Source organism: Choloepus didactylus, chromosome 7 (assembly GCF_015220235.1).
Source record: "Choloepus didactylus isolate mChoDid1 chromosome 7, mChoDid1.pri, whole genome shotgun sequence".
NCBI classification, from domain to species: Eukaryota; Metazoa; Chordata; class Mammalia; order Pilosa; family Megalonychidae; genus Choloepus; species Choloepus didactylus.
The window spans coordinates 154,433,176-154,452,603 of NC_051313.1; the positions used below are offsets into that span (position 1 = coordinate 154,433,176).

General features: G+C 45.7%; 1 protein-coding gene across 4 annotated transcripts in view; it reads right to left on the reverse strand.

Annotated features, from left to right (window-relative positions):
- Positions 1-9,838, reverse strand: part of DUSP22 (dual specificity phosphatase 22) — an 83,315-nt gene extending 73,477 nt beyond the window's left edge. The window contains exon 1 of one of the 4 annotated variants that reach the window (XM_037843322.1): positions 9,453-9,833. In XM_037843322.1, coding sequence (XP_037699250.1) covers positions 9,453-9,473 — 21 coding nt within the window. In that variant the 5' untranslated portion in view covers positions 9,474-9,833. Of the gene's footprint in view, positions 1-9,452 lie in introns of all 4 variants that reach the window. The other 3 variants (XM_037843321.1, XM_037843324.1, XM_037843323.1) reach the window with 3 other exon arrangements.
- Between the last annotated feature and the right edge of the window lie 9,590 nt (positions 9,839-19,428).

The following is a 19,428-nucleotide window of genomic DNA, read 5'->3' on the forward strand; positions in this document are numbered from 1 at the left end:
TGCCTCCCCACCCTTCTGTCTCCTCCCCACTCCCCCCTCCCCCCGTACAAGATGAGTTTGAGATCCTGGTGCCTCTTGGATCCAAGGTGTCCCATCCCTCCCTCCTTGGCCTCACCACCTCCACCCACATCCACAACCTTAGTTCACAAGTGGGATGTAGCAACAGACACTTAACATATTTCCCTTTCCTATCAAATTAGTTTCCTAAAGTCCTATTCTTACTGGGCTATTTTTCCAGATCAAAATATTCCAATGTGAATCTCTTCCCAAGAAGATAAAGGCTGAACATTTTGACTGAGAATTCAATGGCTTCCATGGTATAGCCTCCACCCTCCCACCCTCAAGGCTCCCCACTTACCTCAAGCGGCCTAACTCCACTTTTCTAATACCCCTGCCCGGTCCCACCTTGCAATATCACCTTTCTTTGTTCCAGACATTCTCTCTAAACAGACAGGAGGTCCTCACTGTTTGGGGTCCCTCATCCCTTTGTTATACTCAAAAATGACAAGCCCTGTAGTGAATATTAGGTTTATTTTATTGGTTTCCCAGTATCTCAACCCCTCTATGTCTGAGGGCTTCTCTGCCTTATGAATCTGGGGGGACAAGAGGCCAGTTCTTACTACAGAAGCTGCAAAGGCCAAACACTCCCTCGCAGAGGCCTTTGTTAAAGTAATGCAGAACTGTGACCTAAGCACCAGAGGCCTCCACTCCTGTTCCAGACTACAGTCCAGAGGTTACCTGAGCATCCTCTCTGGTAGCAGGGGCAGGAGGCTGGGGCAGCCCCCAAGTCTGGTCCTCCCCCTTCCTGGTCATCTGTCCTGTTCTATTTATCGCAGCCACATTTTGATTCTGTTGCATACAACCAGGAATCCTGATGTGGGCCCTCCGCCTGGGACATATCCGTGAATGCAGAAGAGCTGCACAGACTTTCTGGCAACTCATAGATCTAGCAGCCCTGTCCTGTCCCACCTCTGTTAAACACACCCGATTGATTTTGGTGATGAATACACAAATATGTGGTGGTACTGTGAACAACTGAATGTATGCTTTGTTTTGTATGACTGCATGGTATTTGAATATATCTCAATAAAATGGAAAAAAAAAAAACAAAACAAAACCCTACACACCCTTCAAAGAGCAGCTCAGATGGCCCCAAGAACCCCTTACAGATCAAACCAACAGGAAATCATTCCTGCCTCCTCTGGACTCCACTTGTGCCTTATTTAGCATTCACGTCTACTTCTCATAGTTCTCCATTTATCTACTCCTCTTCAAATTCTAGTGGAGTTCCTCTGTTCAGCTTATCACCTCCCCTCTGAATTACTGCAACAGTCTCCTACTGATCTCCCTACCTCTGGATTCGTCCCTCCAAAGGATTCCTCAAACTGTCTCCAAGGTATTTATTCTAAAAGGCAAAAGTGAGTGTGTGGCTCTTTAGCATCAAATCCATGTAGCTTTCAGCATGACACTGAAACTCTGCACCTTGGCAAGTGAGACGATTAATGATGAGAGCCCATGTTGTCCTTAGCCTCATCTCACTCCTAGCACCTTCTCCTGATCTCACTCTCACCCATGGTGACATGCCATGGAGAAAAGAGGGACCAAGATCCCCAATTTCCAGCATCCAGATTTTATATGAAACAGCCCAATTTCAAAGACTGTCAACTAAATAATAAATTAAAATTAAAAAAAAAAAACCCTTAATACAGATAGACAAATAGAACACATCTGTGGCTCACTGTGGCCTCTCACCTGCTGCCTGTCACATGTCTGTGAATGTATTTTCTCTAAACTTGATTGATTCTCCTTTGGATAGGAACTCAAGTAAATGTTTCTTCAGTGAATGAATGGACAAAAAAGACAAGGTGGAAGTGAGACAAGGAAAGGAGAGAGATAAAAAACAGTGGTAAGTAAAATTTGGAGCAAGCTTTGCCAGAGATGGACTCTCTCCCTTGCTGCCCATGGGCAGGCTTCCATCTGGGTCAGTGACCCAGACACACCCCCACAGGATCACGGCTGGGGCTGGAGTAGAACAGTGAGCTGAAGCGGAGCCAGAACAAAGTGCTGGTACAGGCAGAAAAAGGCTGAACTGAGAAGATAACTTATTGAAAGCAATTTTACATGAGTATTTCAAAATATTTCAAAATAATGTGAAGAAAGGATAAAGTTCTGTCTGTAAACTAACTCCATTTTCCAGACCAGGAGAGTGAGCTGGAGTTTCAAGGTCTGGAAATAGAAAGCAAATTGTTCAATCCTAGTTTCTGTAGTCAGATTATGAGTATAACTATTCCAAGCAGAATTACAAAACAAGATCAAGGAAGGCCATGGGCAGGGAGAGAAATTATATTCACGAAGAGCCCACGAATATTTAAACTTCTACGTCAGCCTCATAATTCAAACTTAAAACTCAAAAAATTTGACCCTTCTACTTCCCCAATATTATGTTGTTGGTAACGCCAGAGTACAGAGAAAGAGAAAATGAAAGGAAGTGAAATGAAATAATCTTCCAGCACAGAGATGGCTCACAGAAGAACCAGCACCAGGCCAGTCAACTCCTGGAGAACCTGAAATGAAGCCAGTGGCAAGAATAGCGCAGGAGAGAAATCACTACCACCTATTAGGAAGTAGGCATAGACTTAAAAAGAAAAGGTTGGAAAAGCATCTTGGGAACTTTCTACGACTCTTAAAGGAATAAGCACAGATCAGTCCTATGAGACAATCTCTCTTTCCCTCTGCAGAGATGCTCCTCCCACAGAGGTTTACCTGGGGGCTCCTTGTCTCTCAGGTCTTCTTAAAGTGACCCTTCCTAGGGAGGTCTTTCCTGGGAACCTAACTCCAGGCACCCTGGATCACTTTGTCCTGTTTTATTTCCTTCTTCACATTTATCGTTGTTTTATTATTTAGTTTTTTTATTTGTTGACTTTCTGTGTGTGACCTTGAAATAGGGGGCGTGTCTGCCTGTTCATTGCTGTGTCCCAAAAGCCATCAATAGCTGCTGGCACAGTATGAGGTAACCAGTGAGCAGATGCTGATGAAACACAGCACAAACCACAAAGGGTGATCCTTTCTGACACTCTGACAGTCAAAAAAAGATTCCTGCAATGTGTACAAAGATTGTCTGTGGATAGACAATGAGGCAGACTCAGCCTGCAGAATCACTCTTGAGATCACACTGCTGATTCTCCATGGCTGACGGCTCTTCTTGATCGATATCGCCCAACCCACATGCCACGCTGGTTGACACCAGCCATGAGAAATGCATAAAACCAAATTCTCAGCCACAAAAAAGCACCTGAGCACAAAAGAACACTGCTTCCAAGGCAGACCATATTTTGGCCTTTTTTTTTTTTTTTTTTTTTTTTTTAACATTTCTCTTAGTACTTCAGGATGCCATGGAATCTAAGAACCCATCCAAATAGAAGATATAAAATTCCTGATCAAGCAACATTACAAACCAGAGGGAGGCAAAGCTTAACGATCCCTCTGTCAGAGAGGATGCTTTGGTTTTCAAAGCCAGGGGTAAAGGGGAGAACTTTATGGGATTCCCTGATGGTTAAATGTCATAGAAACTTTCTTAATGCCATTTGGCCATGGATGCTACCAGTTTGTACTTATAAAGGAAAAAATCAGAAAATAGTCTTGTGTGCCTTTAGAACACTGCCTTAAACATCTGTTCCTGCAACATGAAATAAAAAAGGAATGTTAAAGAGAGAAAGAAACATTCAGGGGCTGGCGTAGGGGAAACAAGCAAAGTCAAAAAGACAGGGCCCAACAGCATGGAGCGAGCCACCAGCTACATGGGGTGGGGGAGGGGTCGGCCCTAACGTGGGGGCTGGTCCCAGCATGGGGGCTCCTGGCAGTATTAGGGTCCATCCCGGCATGGGGGCCTGCCCCGGTGTGGGACACACTTCCAGTGTGCTCACATCCACAGAGGGCCTTTCTTTACACATACTGTGACTATCTGGATGACAAAGTTCTCATGTCACTCATAATTCCCACTACAGGATCTAGCACAGTGCCTTGAAATAGCTGGGGGTCAACATTACCATTTGATGGACAGATGGATAGATGGATGAATGAAGGATCAAGGCAGCCAAGCCATGGCTACCACGTAAAATGCAGCATTTAACAATGCAAAAATATCTGACAGACCTTAGTAGACTAAACAGTGTTTCTCAACCTTTTAAGCCCTATTCCCCTTTTGATAACTACCAGGTTCTAGCTCATACATGCCCCAGGAGATTCTGAGATTGAAAAGCCTAAGCCAGTGGTTCTCAATCAGGGGCGGTTTTGTGCCCCCTCCCCCAGGGGACATTTAGCCATGTCTGGAGACATTTTTGGGTGTCACAACTGGGAGAGGGTGCTATTGGCATCTAGTGGGTTGGAGACTGGGGATGCTGCTAAAGACCCTACAATGCACAGGATGCCCTCCAACAACAGTGAATTATGTGGCCCCAAATGGCAGCAGTGCTAATGTTGAAGAACCATGTCACATGGCTGGGGGGGCATATCCCCTCCGTCATTTCCCCATGAACTATACTCCTTTCTGAACTAAACTCCTTTGTCTTCCTAAGGAGGAAAGAGCCATCCTAAAACAGGTTTTAGCCACTTGCAAGGTAGATGGTATCACAGTAATAATCACTGATGGGACAAACCCCAGAACACTAGTAACAGTGCATGTTTGTACTGTGTGGTTTACAAAATTGTCTCCTAATAAATTTTCATTTGCTTCTCCTAAGAATCTAAGGAGTATCTGGGGGAAGTATTATTATACTCCTTTTAGAGCAAACAAGGAAACTAAATGAAGTAACCACTGAAGGTTTTTTAGTTTTAAATGCCTAAAAGTCCAGAAGATAAGGACTGAAGCTCAGAAACAAGTGACTCATCCAAGATGACACCAAGAAGCAGGAAGGTAGAGAGACACCCAAGTCAGGTTTCTGATGGTTCCCGCCCTCTTTCTTCCACATTGTACAAAGAGCAGCTTCTCGTGGAAGTGATGCTTTCATTGAAGTGCTGCCTCCCACCACCACAACCAAGTTTCCCAGTGAGCATCCATTTCCACCAGCATGATGTCTTTGGAGGGACATGGAGTAGCAAAGAAGGAATGGGGCCACCATACTGAGTGCCTGGGTGCTGGAAGAGCTGAATCAACCCTGGTGGTCAGTGAGGGTCATGTCCCTCTCCAGGAGGCCAATGCTGAGCCCACCTTTTGGTCATTAGTTGAGGCAGGTCAAGACAAAGACATGCACCCAGCAAAGCAGCACTGGGGCAGTTTTCTGTGCATCACGCTTGGCTAGAGAGGCAAATGTGTTGGATTTTAATGGGGTATCAGAGTACTTAAGACTAGTAAGATGACAGCCCTCCCCCTCCAAAAGATCTGGGGGTTCAGACTCTTGAGAAACCCATGAGTCACAGAGGAGTTTTCAAAGGCTCCACAAAAACATTACATTCACATGCAACACCCCATTTAGTTTAACCTTCAAGTTGCTAGAGGCATTTACTAGGCTGATCCTTTAGCAGTAGCTGTGGCATGAGCCAGACACCTGGGTTTGAATCTGGCCTCAACCCCTCACCTGCTGTGTGACCTTGGGCACCTCTGTGTCCCCCATATGTAAAATGGGAATGAAAACAACAGCACTTGGTTCACGGGGTTGTTAAGATCACATGAATTACTCCACAACATAAAGTGCTCAGAACAGGGCATGGAATGCCATAAGCCCATTGGCAATTATAATTTTGGCCAGGTTGGGGCATCTATTAGAGAAACAAAGAGGCTAAATAGTTTTAGGTACCTGTCTCTTCCCTCCTCTTTATCAAAGTCCAACAACATGAAGGAAGACGGGTGGCTTTGCCTGTTTTGCCATTAATTTGGAACTCTGGGGAGCTTTTCTGGTTATTTTTCAGGGTCTTTAGAATTGACATGGGATGAAATGGCATCCTGACTCAAAGGACTGGCATTGATGGAAACTGGATTCCAAACCTGACTTTGACATTTCCTAACAACAGGGCATTAGTCTTGTTACTTCACCTCTCCGAGTCTCAGTTTTCCAATCTGTAAAAAGAGGTTAAGATAGCCTGACCTGATAGGACTGACAATGAGGATTAGGTTTTAGAAAGGGCAGGCGCATCACATGGAGCTCAAAAAACAATAGATCATGAATGTTGTGTTCCCTTTCTCTACTTCCTCATAATCTTTCACTGGCCAGAATATGGACGGCTCTTTCCCTTTACGTTTTGTCTAAAACACGCTGTGTACATCTAGACAAGACGGACATAATACTATCTGCCACAAAGGAGCCATGTACTTATTGAAGAGAAGATCCACCACAGGGGCCATGAAATACAAATAAAAATGTTATCCTCAAAGCAGTCAGAACGGAATCTGCTTTGTGTAGTTCATAAGCTTTCTTTGGCCAAGAATAACAAATTTGTGTGAGATTGAAAAGAAATCCTGCCCCAGTAACCTCGGGGCACACACACTCAAATCTATGCCTTTAGTTCCAAGGGTATTGTATGTTTTTATTTATAAATGTTCTTCAGAAGGCACTTCTGTGGTTAGCAGTTCATAATAATTCCACTGATTCTGCAAATCAACTGTTGTTTCTTTTATCTTTCTTTTAGATGAGGAAAATACAAAGCATCATTCCAAGTCAAAGTAATATGTGGGAACACTCCAGTTAAGTGTTCTTAGTTTCTGGCTTTCCATTCAGCAATCTATTTTGCCAATAACCAACTTTGTAACTTTGGGCAATTCCTTCTGATCTCAGTTCCAACTCCAGCAGGATCCCCTGTTGGGACTGGGTGTCCCTTCTAGGTTGCTCCCATCTGTATCTACCCCATACGAACACTTGACCACTCATATGAAACCACCTGTTGTATTTTCTGGAGCCTCCACTCCTCCCCACCTTGTGTTTGTTCTCCCTCTCATTCTCTCCCTTTCTCTCTTTCTCTCTCACACACACACTAGCCTAGCCCTGTCCAATATGGTAGCCATTGGTCACAAACGGCCACTGAGCACTTACAATGCGTATAGTCCAAAGAAGTGAATTAAGTATAGAATACACCCAGACTTGAAAGACTTAGAAAAAATAAAAAAGTAAACTATCTCATGAGAAATTTTTATATCAATTACATATTGAAATGATAATGACTATTTGGAGTTAAGTAAAATAGATTACTAAAATTAATTTCACTTGTTTCTTTTTACTTTTTTAATGTGGCTACTAGAAAATTTTAAATTACTATTTGGTTCATATATTGCTATTGGACAAGCCCTGGTCTATACTGAAGGTTCTGGGGAGGACTTCTGTGTCATTTACTACCCCCTACAATTAGTACAGCACGTGACCCACTGGAAGTTCACAATAAATATTTGTTGAATCAGTGGCGTCTCTAGATCTCTCTATACATATATTTCTCCTCTACACTGAACACAGTTGCTCTATTTACAATACATGATGGCTATGATAATAAACTAGATGAAAATCTTATTACTTGCTTTTTCCTGAAAAGCCTAAAACTAATTTTGATCTCTTAGGCAATAATTTGTATTCCTAAATTTATTCTTTAAATTATAATATTAAAATACTACAAATTAAATGTTGAAAAAACAGTGAGCAACTTGCATGGGAAAAACTGAAGAAAGAATCCAAGGAAAGCTGGGGTATGACCACAATCAATGGGAAGGCAAACTGTGAGCCCACAAACCTGTGATGAGTGGCTTTACTGCTCAGTTTTACATTTTAAAAAGCAGAAGGCTTGTGGCCATAATGGGTCCAGTGTTAACAGGGGCATAATGCAAATACACACACGCACACACACACACACACACACACACGTACACACACAAAGAGAGAGTCTCTTTCCAAACTCGATCACTGGCAAATAAACAACAGCACAAAAACAAACAAAAAGAAGAATAAAATCCTGGTCACCCAAAAACTTCAGTGAAGTGATACACAGGCCCAACACACAAAACAGTTCTTTCATAAACTGGGTCTCCAGGACACACTATACAGGATTTGGACATGTGAGGGGAGTGAAGTAAGCCACAGAGATCACCCCTATGCTCACACTAACTCTCCCGCCACTTTCAGCACTTCAGCTGTCAGAGCCCACCTGGCCAACATGGTACTGAGAGAAATCAAAGGATTTTCTATCCCCAATGCTATGAGCTGAGGGCATGGGGTCTGAGGGTGGGTGGAATACCCTGGGGGGTCCAAGGGGCAGGAGGCCAGAGACAATTCTGATCCAGGACTTGTAGGTCTGTCCTTTAAACCAGCAGACACCAAACCAGAAATCCTTAGCCTTAACATTGAAACGAATACCTCTCAGGCAACTGGGATCTTGCACCTTCCTGTGACAGGAGGAGACAGCCTAGCCCCCAGCCTAGGAAGGTGGGGTACAGGGACACCGGACAGCAGAGAGGGCAGACAAGTCAGAGACAGAAAGGCTAACCTGCCTGAGCAACGGGTCTGAGCAGCCCACCAGCAGGATGCCCCATGGCAGGAGCCACACAAACCAGGACAAAGGGGCACTGGATCCATATTCTCACTCCCGGGCATTTAAACAGAGCTCAGGACATATGTCTCTGTCAGCTTCTCTGCACACAACAAAAACTTATTTATGCACATGAAAACAAGAATCTGGGGGTGGGGGGTGGGATGACAGAACAGGACACCCATATACACCCAATTCACCAGTGATGGGGCGGATGATGCCTCAGAGTCCAGTGGGGAGTGGAGGGAGAAAGCACAGCTTCACAGCTCAGCCCACATTCCAGGAACAAGTGTCAGCAGCTTTTACAGGGGCTGGGGCAGGAGCACCACTCTTCTCACTGCAGGACGGGCTGGGGCACCTCGACACCACTGAGGGGTAGACACCTTGACAACAGAGGGGATGGGCACCTGGGGGGGCACCTCAACACCACCAAGGGGGTGGGCACCTGGAGGAACAGCACCTCGACAACACTGAGGTCATGGGCACCTGGGGGGTTCAGCACCTTGACACCACTGAGGAGTGGGCACCTGGGGGGGGTACCTTGGCACCACCAAGGGAGTGGGCACCTGGTAGTGCAGCACCTTGACAACACTGAAGGCACTGGCACCTGGAGGGACCAGCACCTTGAAAACAACCGAGGGGATAGGTGCCTCAACACCACTGAGGGGATGGGCTCCTGGGGGCACCTCGACACCACCAAAGGTGTGGGCACCTGACGGGGCAGCACCTCGACAACACTGAGGGGACGGGCCTATGAGGGGGCTTTTGAGATCACAGTAAGGACAAGCATGGGGAGCACCTCAACATCATAGACGGGACGAGCAGGGGGGGCCAGCACCTCAACACGCACGCGAGATGAGAACCGAGGGGGCGCACCTCGACACCACACAGGGCGAGCCCCGCCCCGGACACGCCCCCCGGCCCGCGGATTTGGGGTCAGGCCGCCAGGTTACCTTGTTCATGCCATTCCCCATGGCGGCGGCGGGCGTTTCCCTCCGCCTGGCGGGCGGAGGCTGTCAGGCGCTGGCGGGGGCAACAGGGGGTCACCTGGGGGGGCGCTCGGGCGTCGGACCAATGACGGTGAAGACGGTAATACTTTGTAGGGGCAGACCTGCCCGCTCCGGCCGCGAGAAGGGCGGGGCGTTCCAGGAGGCCGAGCGTGGAGCTGCACCGGCACCCGAGCCGGGAAACGCTCGGCGCCGCACCGCCCGCCCCCGCTCGCCGGCCGGCACCCGGCGTCCGCCCCTCAGGGACTACAACTCCCGGCGGGCCCCGCGCCAGGTCCCGTGGGGGACTAGGAATTCCGGCCGGTCAGCCGCGCCCTGCCCTGCGAGGACTACAACTCCCGGCGGGCCTCGCGCCCCGCCCTGAGAGGACTACACCTCCCGGCCGGCTCCGCGCCCCGCCCCATGAAATATTAGAAATCCGGGTCGGCCAGCTGCTTTCCGCCGGGCAAGGACGGGGGTGGCCTGTGGTCTGCTGCGCTGGGCTGCTGGAGGGAGCCCGGGAAGACCTAGGCTCGAGGGTCGGAGCCCGGATTTCCGAGTATAACAAATTTAGGCTGGGGGATTCCTGCATCCCTGCACGCCCACTCAGACCGAGAAGGCCGGGGCGAGGGGGCTCGCTGACTCACCCCGTGGGCGGCCTCGACCCCTGCCCGGGGTTCCCGGCTGACCTGGCCTCCCGCCGCAGCCTCGCACGTCTGTGTGCCCTAATCGGGTCATAGCCCTCCCCATACCCTCTGTGGGCATGGCAGCTGCTCCCGGAAAGCCCCGACCCCTGGTAAGCACCACTGGGGGTGTTTGCCTGCAGGTCTGAGGAGTCCATGGGGACGGAGATTCGCAGCTGCATTCTTATATCCTAAGCGGTGCCTACCGGTGCCCTGCACAAAGAAGGCCCTTAATCGATACTTGTCGAATTCCTGAAGGCATCAGTCCGCCCACCCCTCTGACCTGATTCGTACCTGATGTTTGCTGAAGCTGCAGCTGCACTGGCCTTCTGGATGTTGCTTAATCTTACGAAGCCCCATCCCCCCAAGGCCCTTCCAGCCAGACATTTCATTTCCTGCTCTTCGCATTCTGGTTCTTCGCTTTGAGTGCTCTTTTCTTCCAAGAGGCTTTCCCTGACCCGATCTAAAGAAATCCTCCAGTCACAGCTTGATTGGAAAGTGTGGTATAAGTTTGCTTACTTCTCGCTGGACAGTAACCTCCAGAGAAAAAGGACCTTGTTTGTCTTATCCACTACCATAGCCACCGTGGTCTACAAGAGCACCTGTCGCAGAGGAGGGGTTTAATAAATACTTATTGAATAAATTAATGAATTCCTGTGGGCCGAGAAAACAGCAGTGAGATTCTGAGGAATGCTGTCATTTGGATAGTGCTTGCAACTCCATCCGTTGTCATTTCTCTCCTTGTACACCACATCTTCTGGGCAACCACTGTATCGGAACCCCACAGGCAGGAAGTCCCCACTTAATATGCACCCCTGGATAGATAGGATGGGACCAGGCAGCACCCTTCTTGCCACTTGCTTCAGGAATTTTCCTTCCCTACCCCTTTGCTGCCTCTTTTTCCTCCTGCCTGGACCACCCACCCTCTTACCCTCTGCTTCTCACCATTCTTATTTTCACTGCCTCCAACTTAAGAGACAGCCGGCTTGGTTATCAGACTGCAGGGGAAATCCCAAGATCAGCCTCAGTTCCTAATGGACTGATCTTGGGCAAGATAATTGACTTTTCTTAGCCAGTCTTGTCCTTTTTAAAATGAGAGCCTTGAACTGTGAATTTTTAAAGGTCTAATCCAGCAATCAATGAACTGCTTCTATTTCCCTCCACTCTCCTTGAGCCATTGTTGCTTCCACTAGCCAGATGAACTGTCGAGAACACAGGGAGTTCTTAAGTTGGTACTTACCCACCAATGACAGTTTCCTACCCAGTTTTTTTCTTCTGCCATCCGTTTGAGATATTTCTTTTCTCTTGTTCATGCTCTTCTTATGAACTTATTTCTCCAGTTCAGACCATCTGCCTGCGAATCTATTCTAGGTACAGAACCTGCCATGGCTGTCTGCTAACAGTCAAGTCAGAACTCAGGCTTGCATTCAGTATGGCCCTTAGAACTCCACATGCCTGGAGCGGATTTCAAATCCTCAAGGTTTTCTTTTTGTTTGAATGAGAAAGTAGTGGGGACCATTAACACCAGAAGTCAAAGGATTCAGATTCTTTAAATTTATTCTTGGAAGGAGGGAGTTCTCAACAAGACTTATCTGCCCCCCCGCCCCCGCCACCCCCAGAACTAACCTATCATATCACTATAACATCATAACACAGCAATTACCAGTTTATCAGGTCTTAAAAGGTTACGATTAAAGAAAAGGAAAAGGGAAAGTCTGATCCAACTTGGTAGCACATCCTGGCTTTCTCTCTCTTCATTTTTGTAGCCCTGCCTCTGAGATTGTCAGGTTCAGCCCTCTTGCTGAACAGGTGACTTGCCCATTTTCCCTCCGGCCTTCTTCCTTTATTCTCTATGGCTCCTGATCATGGAAAGAAGGAGGCAGGTTGTGCCAGTTTGGATGTATTACGTCCCCCAAAAAGCCATGTTCTTTAATGTGATCTTGTGGGGGCAGATGTATTAGTGTTGATCAGGTTGGAACCTTTGGATTAGGTTGTTTCCATGGAGATGTGACCCACCCAACTGTGAGTAATACATTTGATTAGATTATTTCCATGGAGGTGTGGACCCACCCAATCAGCATGGGTCTTGATTTAATCATTGGAGCCCTATAAAAGCTCAAACAAAAGGAGCTTGCTACTGCAGCTTAGAGAGACATTTTGAAGACAGCCATTGAAAGCTGATGCTGACATTTTGGAGAACGCCATTTTGAAATGTAACCTGGGAACAAGCAGACACCAGACATGTACCTTCCAGCTGACAGAGGTTTTCTAGATGCCAATGGCCTTTCTCCAGTGAAGGTATACTCATGTTTAGCCCTTGGTTTGGATACTTTTATGGCTGTAGGACTGTAAATTTGTAACCAAATAAAACTCCTTTATAAAAGCCAGTCAATTTCTGATATTTTGCATAACGGCAGCACTGGCAAACCGGAACAGAGGGAAAGAGGGAAACGTTTAGAGAAAGCTAGAATGGTTCATGTCCAAAGTACAATATATTTATTCATTTGCATTCTCTCTCATACATGAAATGTTTAAGGAATCATAAACCTAGTGGAATTCCACTCAAGCTCCTTACTTCTACTTTCCTTCCTGCCACTGTTCTCTCTTTCAGCATAGCCAACCGCACAAATTTTGGCAAGAACCCCCAAACAAGTAAAGTCTCGTGTCCACAATGAGGAATTTTCTGCAAGTTATTCAGGCCATTGGTTACAGATTACTTGGTTACAGATAACTGGTGGGCAACAACTTTGGCCATTAAGATGGGGAGGAGAAAAGCCCATAGGGAGACGCTCAGTTATTAATCCTAATGATTAACCAAATCATTAGGAGTGTTTGTGATTTCAGCCCAAGTGAGAAGTAGTGATATACTCTTCCTTTGCCATGTGAACATACTGTCATCCAGGGCTTTTCAACCTTGGCTCTCCTGACATTTGGGGCTGCATAGTTATGAGGGCTGTCCTGTGCATTTTAGGACATCTAGAAGCATTCTTGGGCCCTACTTGCTAGATGTCAGTAGCACCCCTCAGTCATGGCAATAAAAAATGTCTCCCACCTTTGGAGGGCAAAATGTCATCCTCTCCCCTGCAACTCCTGTTGAGAACCATGGCTGTAATCTGTACAATGGGGCCACAGGGACGAGATCTCTTAGGGATGAAGTCAGTCTTTCTCTTTCTCAATAACCAGTTAAATATACACCCATTAGATGATGTTAATTCTCTGTGGGAATTCTTAGGCCACACTGTCTTCCTGAATAAGAATAAAAAGAGACGATAAAGAGACTTCCACCCAGTGCCCATACATAGGAACCGCATGAGTCCCTGTTTGCAGCCCAGCTGTCATTTGCACAACCATGCACTTCCGACAGCCCTGCCCTTGACATCGTGCTGTACTCTGAGCTTTGGTTAAGACATTCCTGATTGCAGCATGTCTGACATGCTGTGGTTATTTTCTTCGTCTGGAATGATTTGGCTTGACCTACATATTTCCCTGTATCTGTCAAGGAAGGTCCACCTGAGACAACAAACAACGTCCTTTTCATAGCTGATGACCCCAGCCCCAAACAACTAATCAAATCTGAACCATTAATGTCCTTTTTCACTTTTTATTTTGAAATAATTTCCAATGTACAAGACAATTACAAAAGTAATGCAAAACCCATGCAAGGAATTCCAACATACGTCCTACCCAGATACCCAGATCCATCAACTTTTAACATTTTTCCATGTTTTCAATATTATATTGTTATCTGTCTATATCTATTTATCCATTTTTCCATGTATCTATCCATCCACCCACCCATCCATCCATTCATCTACCCATCATTCTTTCTTTCTATCTATCTATCTATCTATCTATCTATCTATCTATCTATCTATCTTATTCTAAACATTTGAAAGTTGGTTGTATAACTAACATCCTTTTCATCTGTTTGACAGGGCTGATATCAGATACAAACCAGGACTTGCATTCTCACCCTAACTCATCTGACTGCCAAGGGCACAAGGCAGACACACCCAGGAGCCCACCAGTTTCCATCTACATGGGACTTCTGTTTATGGTCTCTAAATCTTTGTAAGATTTGGGCAGTGTAGCCACTAGTCCAAAGTGGAGGGCAGAGAATAGCTAAATGTCCCTGGCTGGAGGAATTCATCCGTCTGTACTTACCACACTGCACAGTCAGTGCTCTCTCCAAGATGTACTTCTGTTTCCTCAAATGCCCGCAGGGGCCCTGGGGCCAGCCCAGAAGATGAGAGTATAAGGAAGAACAGCAGGGAAGCCCCTGCGCCGAGATGACTGGGCAAGTGTTGCCCTCCTTAGACGACACAGCACTCACTTGCTAACTGTTACTATGGAGCTCTTCTCTAGTGAAGTTTACGTTGGTTTTGTTTGTTTGTTTTTGTTATTCACCCTTTTATGTGAAACAGAAATTGAACTGGACCTGAAGACACTTAAAAAAATGTCTGGGTAGGGGGTTGGAAGGGTAAGGGGGTTTCCTGAGAGAATGGAATGTCCCAAGAGAAATTTCACTTACGGTGAGAGGGGAAGTCCGTCTCATATGACATAATGTTGTCATTATTTAACGCTGTCTGTTGGGTTTTACATTTGCTAAGATTTCTTATTTTTATTATTCATTTATCATTAAAACCCTATGAAGCATGAGAAAACCATCGTGCGTTATCATCTGGCTCAGGCCGGACAATGAGATCTGAGATGCTTTTCTTTATTATCCACAACAGGGCTTTTATATTTTTCACTTATTGCCACTTGGGCTGTAGGAGCAGGGCTTGCCTCTGGCTGAGACATGACAATTGCATCAGAAGCCAGCGGTCTGCCCCAGTGCCTCGTGCTTACTCAGAATAGACGTTAGCTTTTAAGCGGTGCTGACTTACACCCCTTGAACGTCCCTGTCACTCCTCTGTGTGGGGATGGAGAGATGGCAGCACAAGACACATTCAGTTCACACATAGTCAAGAAATATTTCTCTTTCTTCTCTCCTACATCCACTCCCTAAAAAAGGGAGAAAAAGTCTGGAACAAAGCTTGCTTCATCTCATGGATTCACAACTCACATTACTGAACCAACAAGAGCAATGCTTCAATCTGAAAACATTTACATTTGGCTTAATAATGTCATCAGTTTCTCCCCCATCCCACCCCCAAAATACGGGGGAGTACTTCTTTTAATTTTTAAATCATTAAATCATTCATGATTGTGATTTTTTTCCAATCGAAGACACAGTTTGTCTAAGGTGATATGAAATCTCTATCTCTAGACATAGGAAAGTTTGTAACTTTTAAATGGCAGTCCCCCAATCTCTTGGTAAGGTTCAGTAGGATAGTTCAACAGGTAAACAGGTACAGTTTTGGACAGAAAGGTAGTTAGATAATCTTAAGTAAAATGATGTGACAGATGACAATCTTTCCTCACTGCCATGATTTTTGAAATATGTGCAATGAAAGATGACTTTACTTTTAATGTCTCACAATTTTTGTTGCAGTCGTTAACAGACCAAGCCAGCAAGGCAGGAAGCTATCTGTTGCATTATGGTTATTTCATTCATTTCATGGTATGAAGCTTCTTTTTGGTATAAAATTATGCTTTTTTCTTTTCTTGAGTACTAGCAACTCTGGAACTTCGGTGTGGGGACCAGGATCCGGGCCCCCTCCCCTCCATAGTGATTTCACGTCCACACCTACTTGACCAGGACAGACAGTTAAAAGTCATCAGACCTCCCTAGGGGAGGAGAAAATGTATTGTTAACAAAGCATTAAAACTCCCCTCCCCAGATCACTGTTGATAACCAATCTCCACATCCTTGTGTCACAAGACCCTGCTGAAACTCTGTTTTCACACCCTCCTGGTCCTAACACTTATAAACCACCCCCTGGCACCCCCTGCTTTTGTGGAGCGCTAACTTCATCTTTCCCAGCCAGCTGCCACCCTGGAACAACCATATCTTCTGTAAGTCCTATTAAACTTGTGTCTAACTTCGTCCTTTGGTCTTGGGGCTTAGCTGGGTTGTAGCATTAGGGTAAGTAGAAATGAAGATTCCAATTGCTAGAATTACATATCTGACTTCAAAGAGCTGCAGAAGCAAAATGTGTAATGAAGTGGTTGGCACAACTAGTCCTTTGAAATAGAACGTGGTCTGTTCTAGTTATCAACTAAGCAACAAAATTAAGCTAAATAATACTTTAACGCTCTTTGCCTGTTTCCTTGAGGAGCTATACTGCCATGGTTTTATTTTGCATTAGTATCTTGCTGTTCTTTCTAATTTTGCAGAATTTCTCATTTCTGAAATGTGTAGCAATCACATGAAAGGGAATAATTTGGTCCTTTGACATGGTGAAAGCATCTGTCATGAGGGGTGAACAGCTTGTCCAGTCTGACCAGGATTTTCCTGGTTTTAAAACTGAAAGTCACTCATCCCAGGAACCCAGTTAATCTGGGGCAATCGTGCATGGTTATTATCCTACATCCATGGTATATTTTGAGAAGGTAGGCACTAGCTCTGAATGAGAAAAAATGCTCAATTATCATTTAGTATTCAAATACTCAACACTAAATTTAAATGATAATTGAGTACTTTTTCTCATTTACACACCATCCTTTTTATTTACAAATTCAGCATTCCAAATCTTGGAAAGAACCAGCTACCTCCAGTTGCTGGGCAGGGCCAGGCCCTTACAGCTCCTTTCTATACCTGTGGGAACTGGCTGCTCCTTCAGAGTTGTGGAGGGCAGTCGATATTTTCCGGAAGGGAAATATTGGCTAAAGAAAAGCCAGTGTCAATATTTCCCCTGGAAGAAAATACGTTTTGATCTTTGCCAGCAAAGCAAAACAAAAACCAAGCCAATAGGTGTATCAGGTTCCACTTGAATACTTTCATGAGAAACCATCGCAGAGTAACCACAACAGCCTAATAGATTTTCTTTGTGATATTAAATTGAAAAGCTCAGAATGCTTGAAAGAGGATTTATATCAAAGGAGATGGACAGTCTCCTAAAGTGGTTAGATTTTGGCAACGTGGAGGGATTGGGTGCAGAAGTGCATTAATTAATCATTTTCGTCTTTAGATCTCCCCACTGCCTCCCACTCCCAGCACAGCGATCGCTCCCAGGGACTGTGGTCTGGGTGGTTGTGGGAGCCCCAGGCCCCCAAGTGTCTTAAAGATTGCACACAGCAGTTTGCTTGACCTAGGACAGTTAAGGTTTGACCTATTCTCCTTGTAAAATCAGGTGCTAAATGTAACCTATACCCGAAACTACCTCCTTCCTGAGACTCCCTGAGATACTGTTGTCTCTATAATCCTCCCCTCCTCCCTGTTGATTACAATCAACCCCTCCCTGCATTGCACGACCCTGCTCCCTGCCTTATGCTCTCATACCCATTGGAATGTCGAGCCCTTATAACCAGCTTATTCAGCCCCCCGAAGTGTGGACTATTTCCAAGTTGTGTTCTGAACATGCTGCCATTCAGAGCAGCTCCTGAATCCATTCAGAGAAGCTCCTGATTTCAAGGCAACGTGACTCGACTTTCCCACCCTATAGGTAAGCCCTATAATAAAAGCTTGTGTCTCAGAATGTGTCTGGTGCTTTCTTTAGTCCTTTGGATACAAAAGCCCTCGTGGGCCATGACAGTAGTCCTAGCCATATTCCCCATCTCCCAGCTTTTAGGTAGCATTTTCCTCATTCACCAGCATTAATTGAGAACCTACTCTATGCTAGGCATTGTGCCTGACCCTGGGGATACAGAAATAAAAAGAAAACTAACCCCACACTTAACTTGCATTTCCTTATTCATTCCTTGGAAAGAGGCACTTACACATAAATGATTTCCGTGTGATATGGTATCTTCTGAATTTGTAAAACTCACTTTGGGAGTGTAGAGGAGGGTGAGCTTAGAACTGCCTCCATTATTTCTTCATGAGGATAGATGTCCTTATGTTTCTGCATTTCTGGTGTGCAAGGAGTTCTTTTCAAACATACATACTGTCATGTGTTGCAAGCACAACAATTTTGGCTGTTTAGGACCAGGGATACAAGATGAGCTTATCTTAATTCCGTGTTCTGGAGCTCTTTGATTCATACTGTGTCATTTCCAAAGGGGTTGTGTATAGGGGGTGACGTACATGCCTTATGCCTAGAATAAAATAAAATTTGGTGGGAAAATGATGACTGCTGTCTTTCTGCACATGCTGTGTTGCAGATGTGTCTGGTTCATCCAAGGAGAAAATACAGAGCCAGATTACAGGTCATCAGTTAGAAGGGTCATTCCAGAACATAGTCCTGTTTATAAGCCAAACTGATTTGGGTGATTTTAGCTCCTCCTTCCCTCCCCCTCCTCCCTCTGGCTCTTATGGGATTTTCACAGGTACCATTTTCAAGGGAAGCCTTTGGGATTTAGAGAGGCTGCAAGTAAATAAAGGCAGCATAATTATATGACTACAGGTTTGGGAAATGTTCAGCCTTGAGAAGGGATACCTTTTCTCCTACATTTCTTCAGGAAAACTCAGTTTCAAGAGATAGATGATTGGGAATGAACTAAGGTAGCAAATCAAATTTGGTATATATTTAAGAAAAATTGTAGAGCCTGAGTGTCTTTGGAGAGCATCATATTCTAGTCTAAGCTACTTTGCAATAAGCGCACCGAAACATTAAGTGACGTTCTTGGAGCCACACAGATAAGCAGTATTAGGAAATATTTGCTATCCCAAGTTCCGCCTCATTCCTCAGACCGCTCTCTGGGATCCTCCACACTCCTGCTATCCAGCAGAGGGTTAGTGCCTGCCGGCCTGAGCTCAGCTCCATGCTGCTGCTGTCTGGATGGACAGGTCAGCACCATGATGTGGTGATGACTGAATATCACCCCTGAAAGGCCAGTGAGGTTTCAGTGGGAGAGAAGGGCAAGGAGAGCTTCAGAAGGAGGCAGGTTGTGAGTGCTGGGGGAGTGGGGTAGAAGGTTGTTGGTGATGGAGTGAAGGAGCGTGTGGGTTTGAAGTTCCGTCAAGCCGACTGTGGCTGCCTTGAGGACCATGTCTACTTGCACATCTGTTATTGGGAAGAGGAATCTGTCTCCAGTGGACAGGAGCAGGACTGAGGGTGGAAGGCATGGGAAGCAGTGAGATCCCCTAGGACACTGTCTCCATGGCCCAGACTAGGATCTACACACGTCAGACTGTAAAGAGAGCAGTGGGAAGGAAAGTGGGAGTGAGGGGAGCCTTGGTAAATGGCTGAGTTGTACAACGAGCCCTGACCACC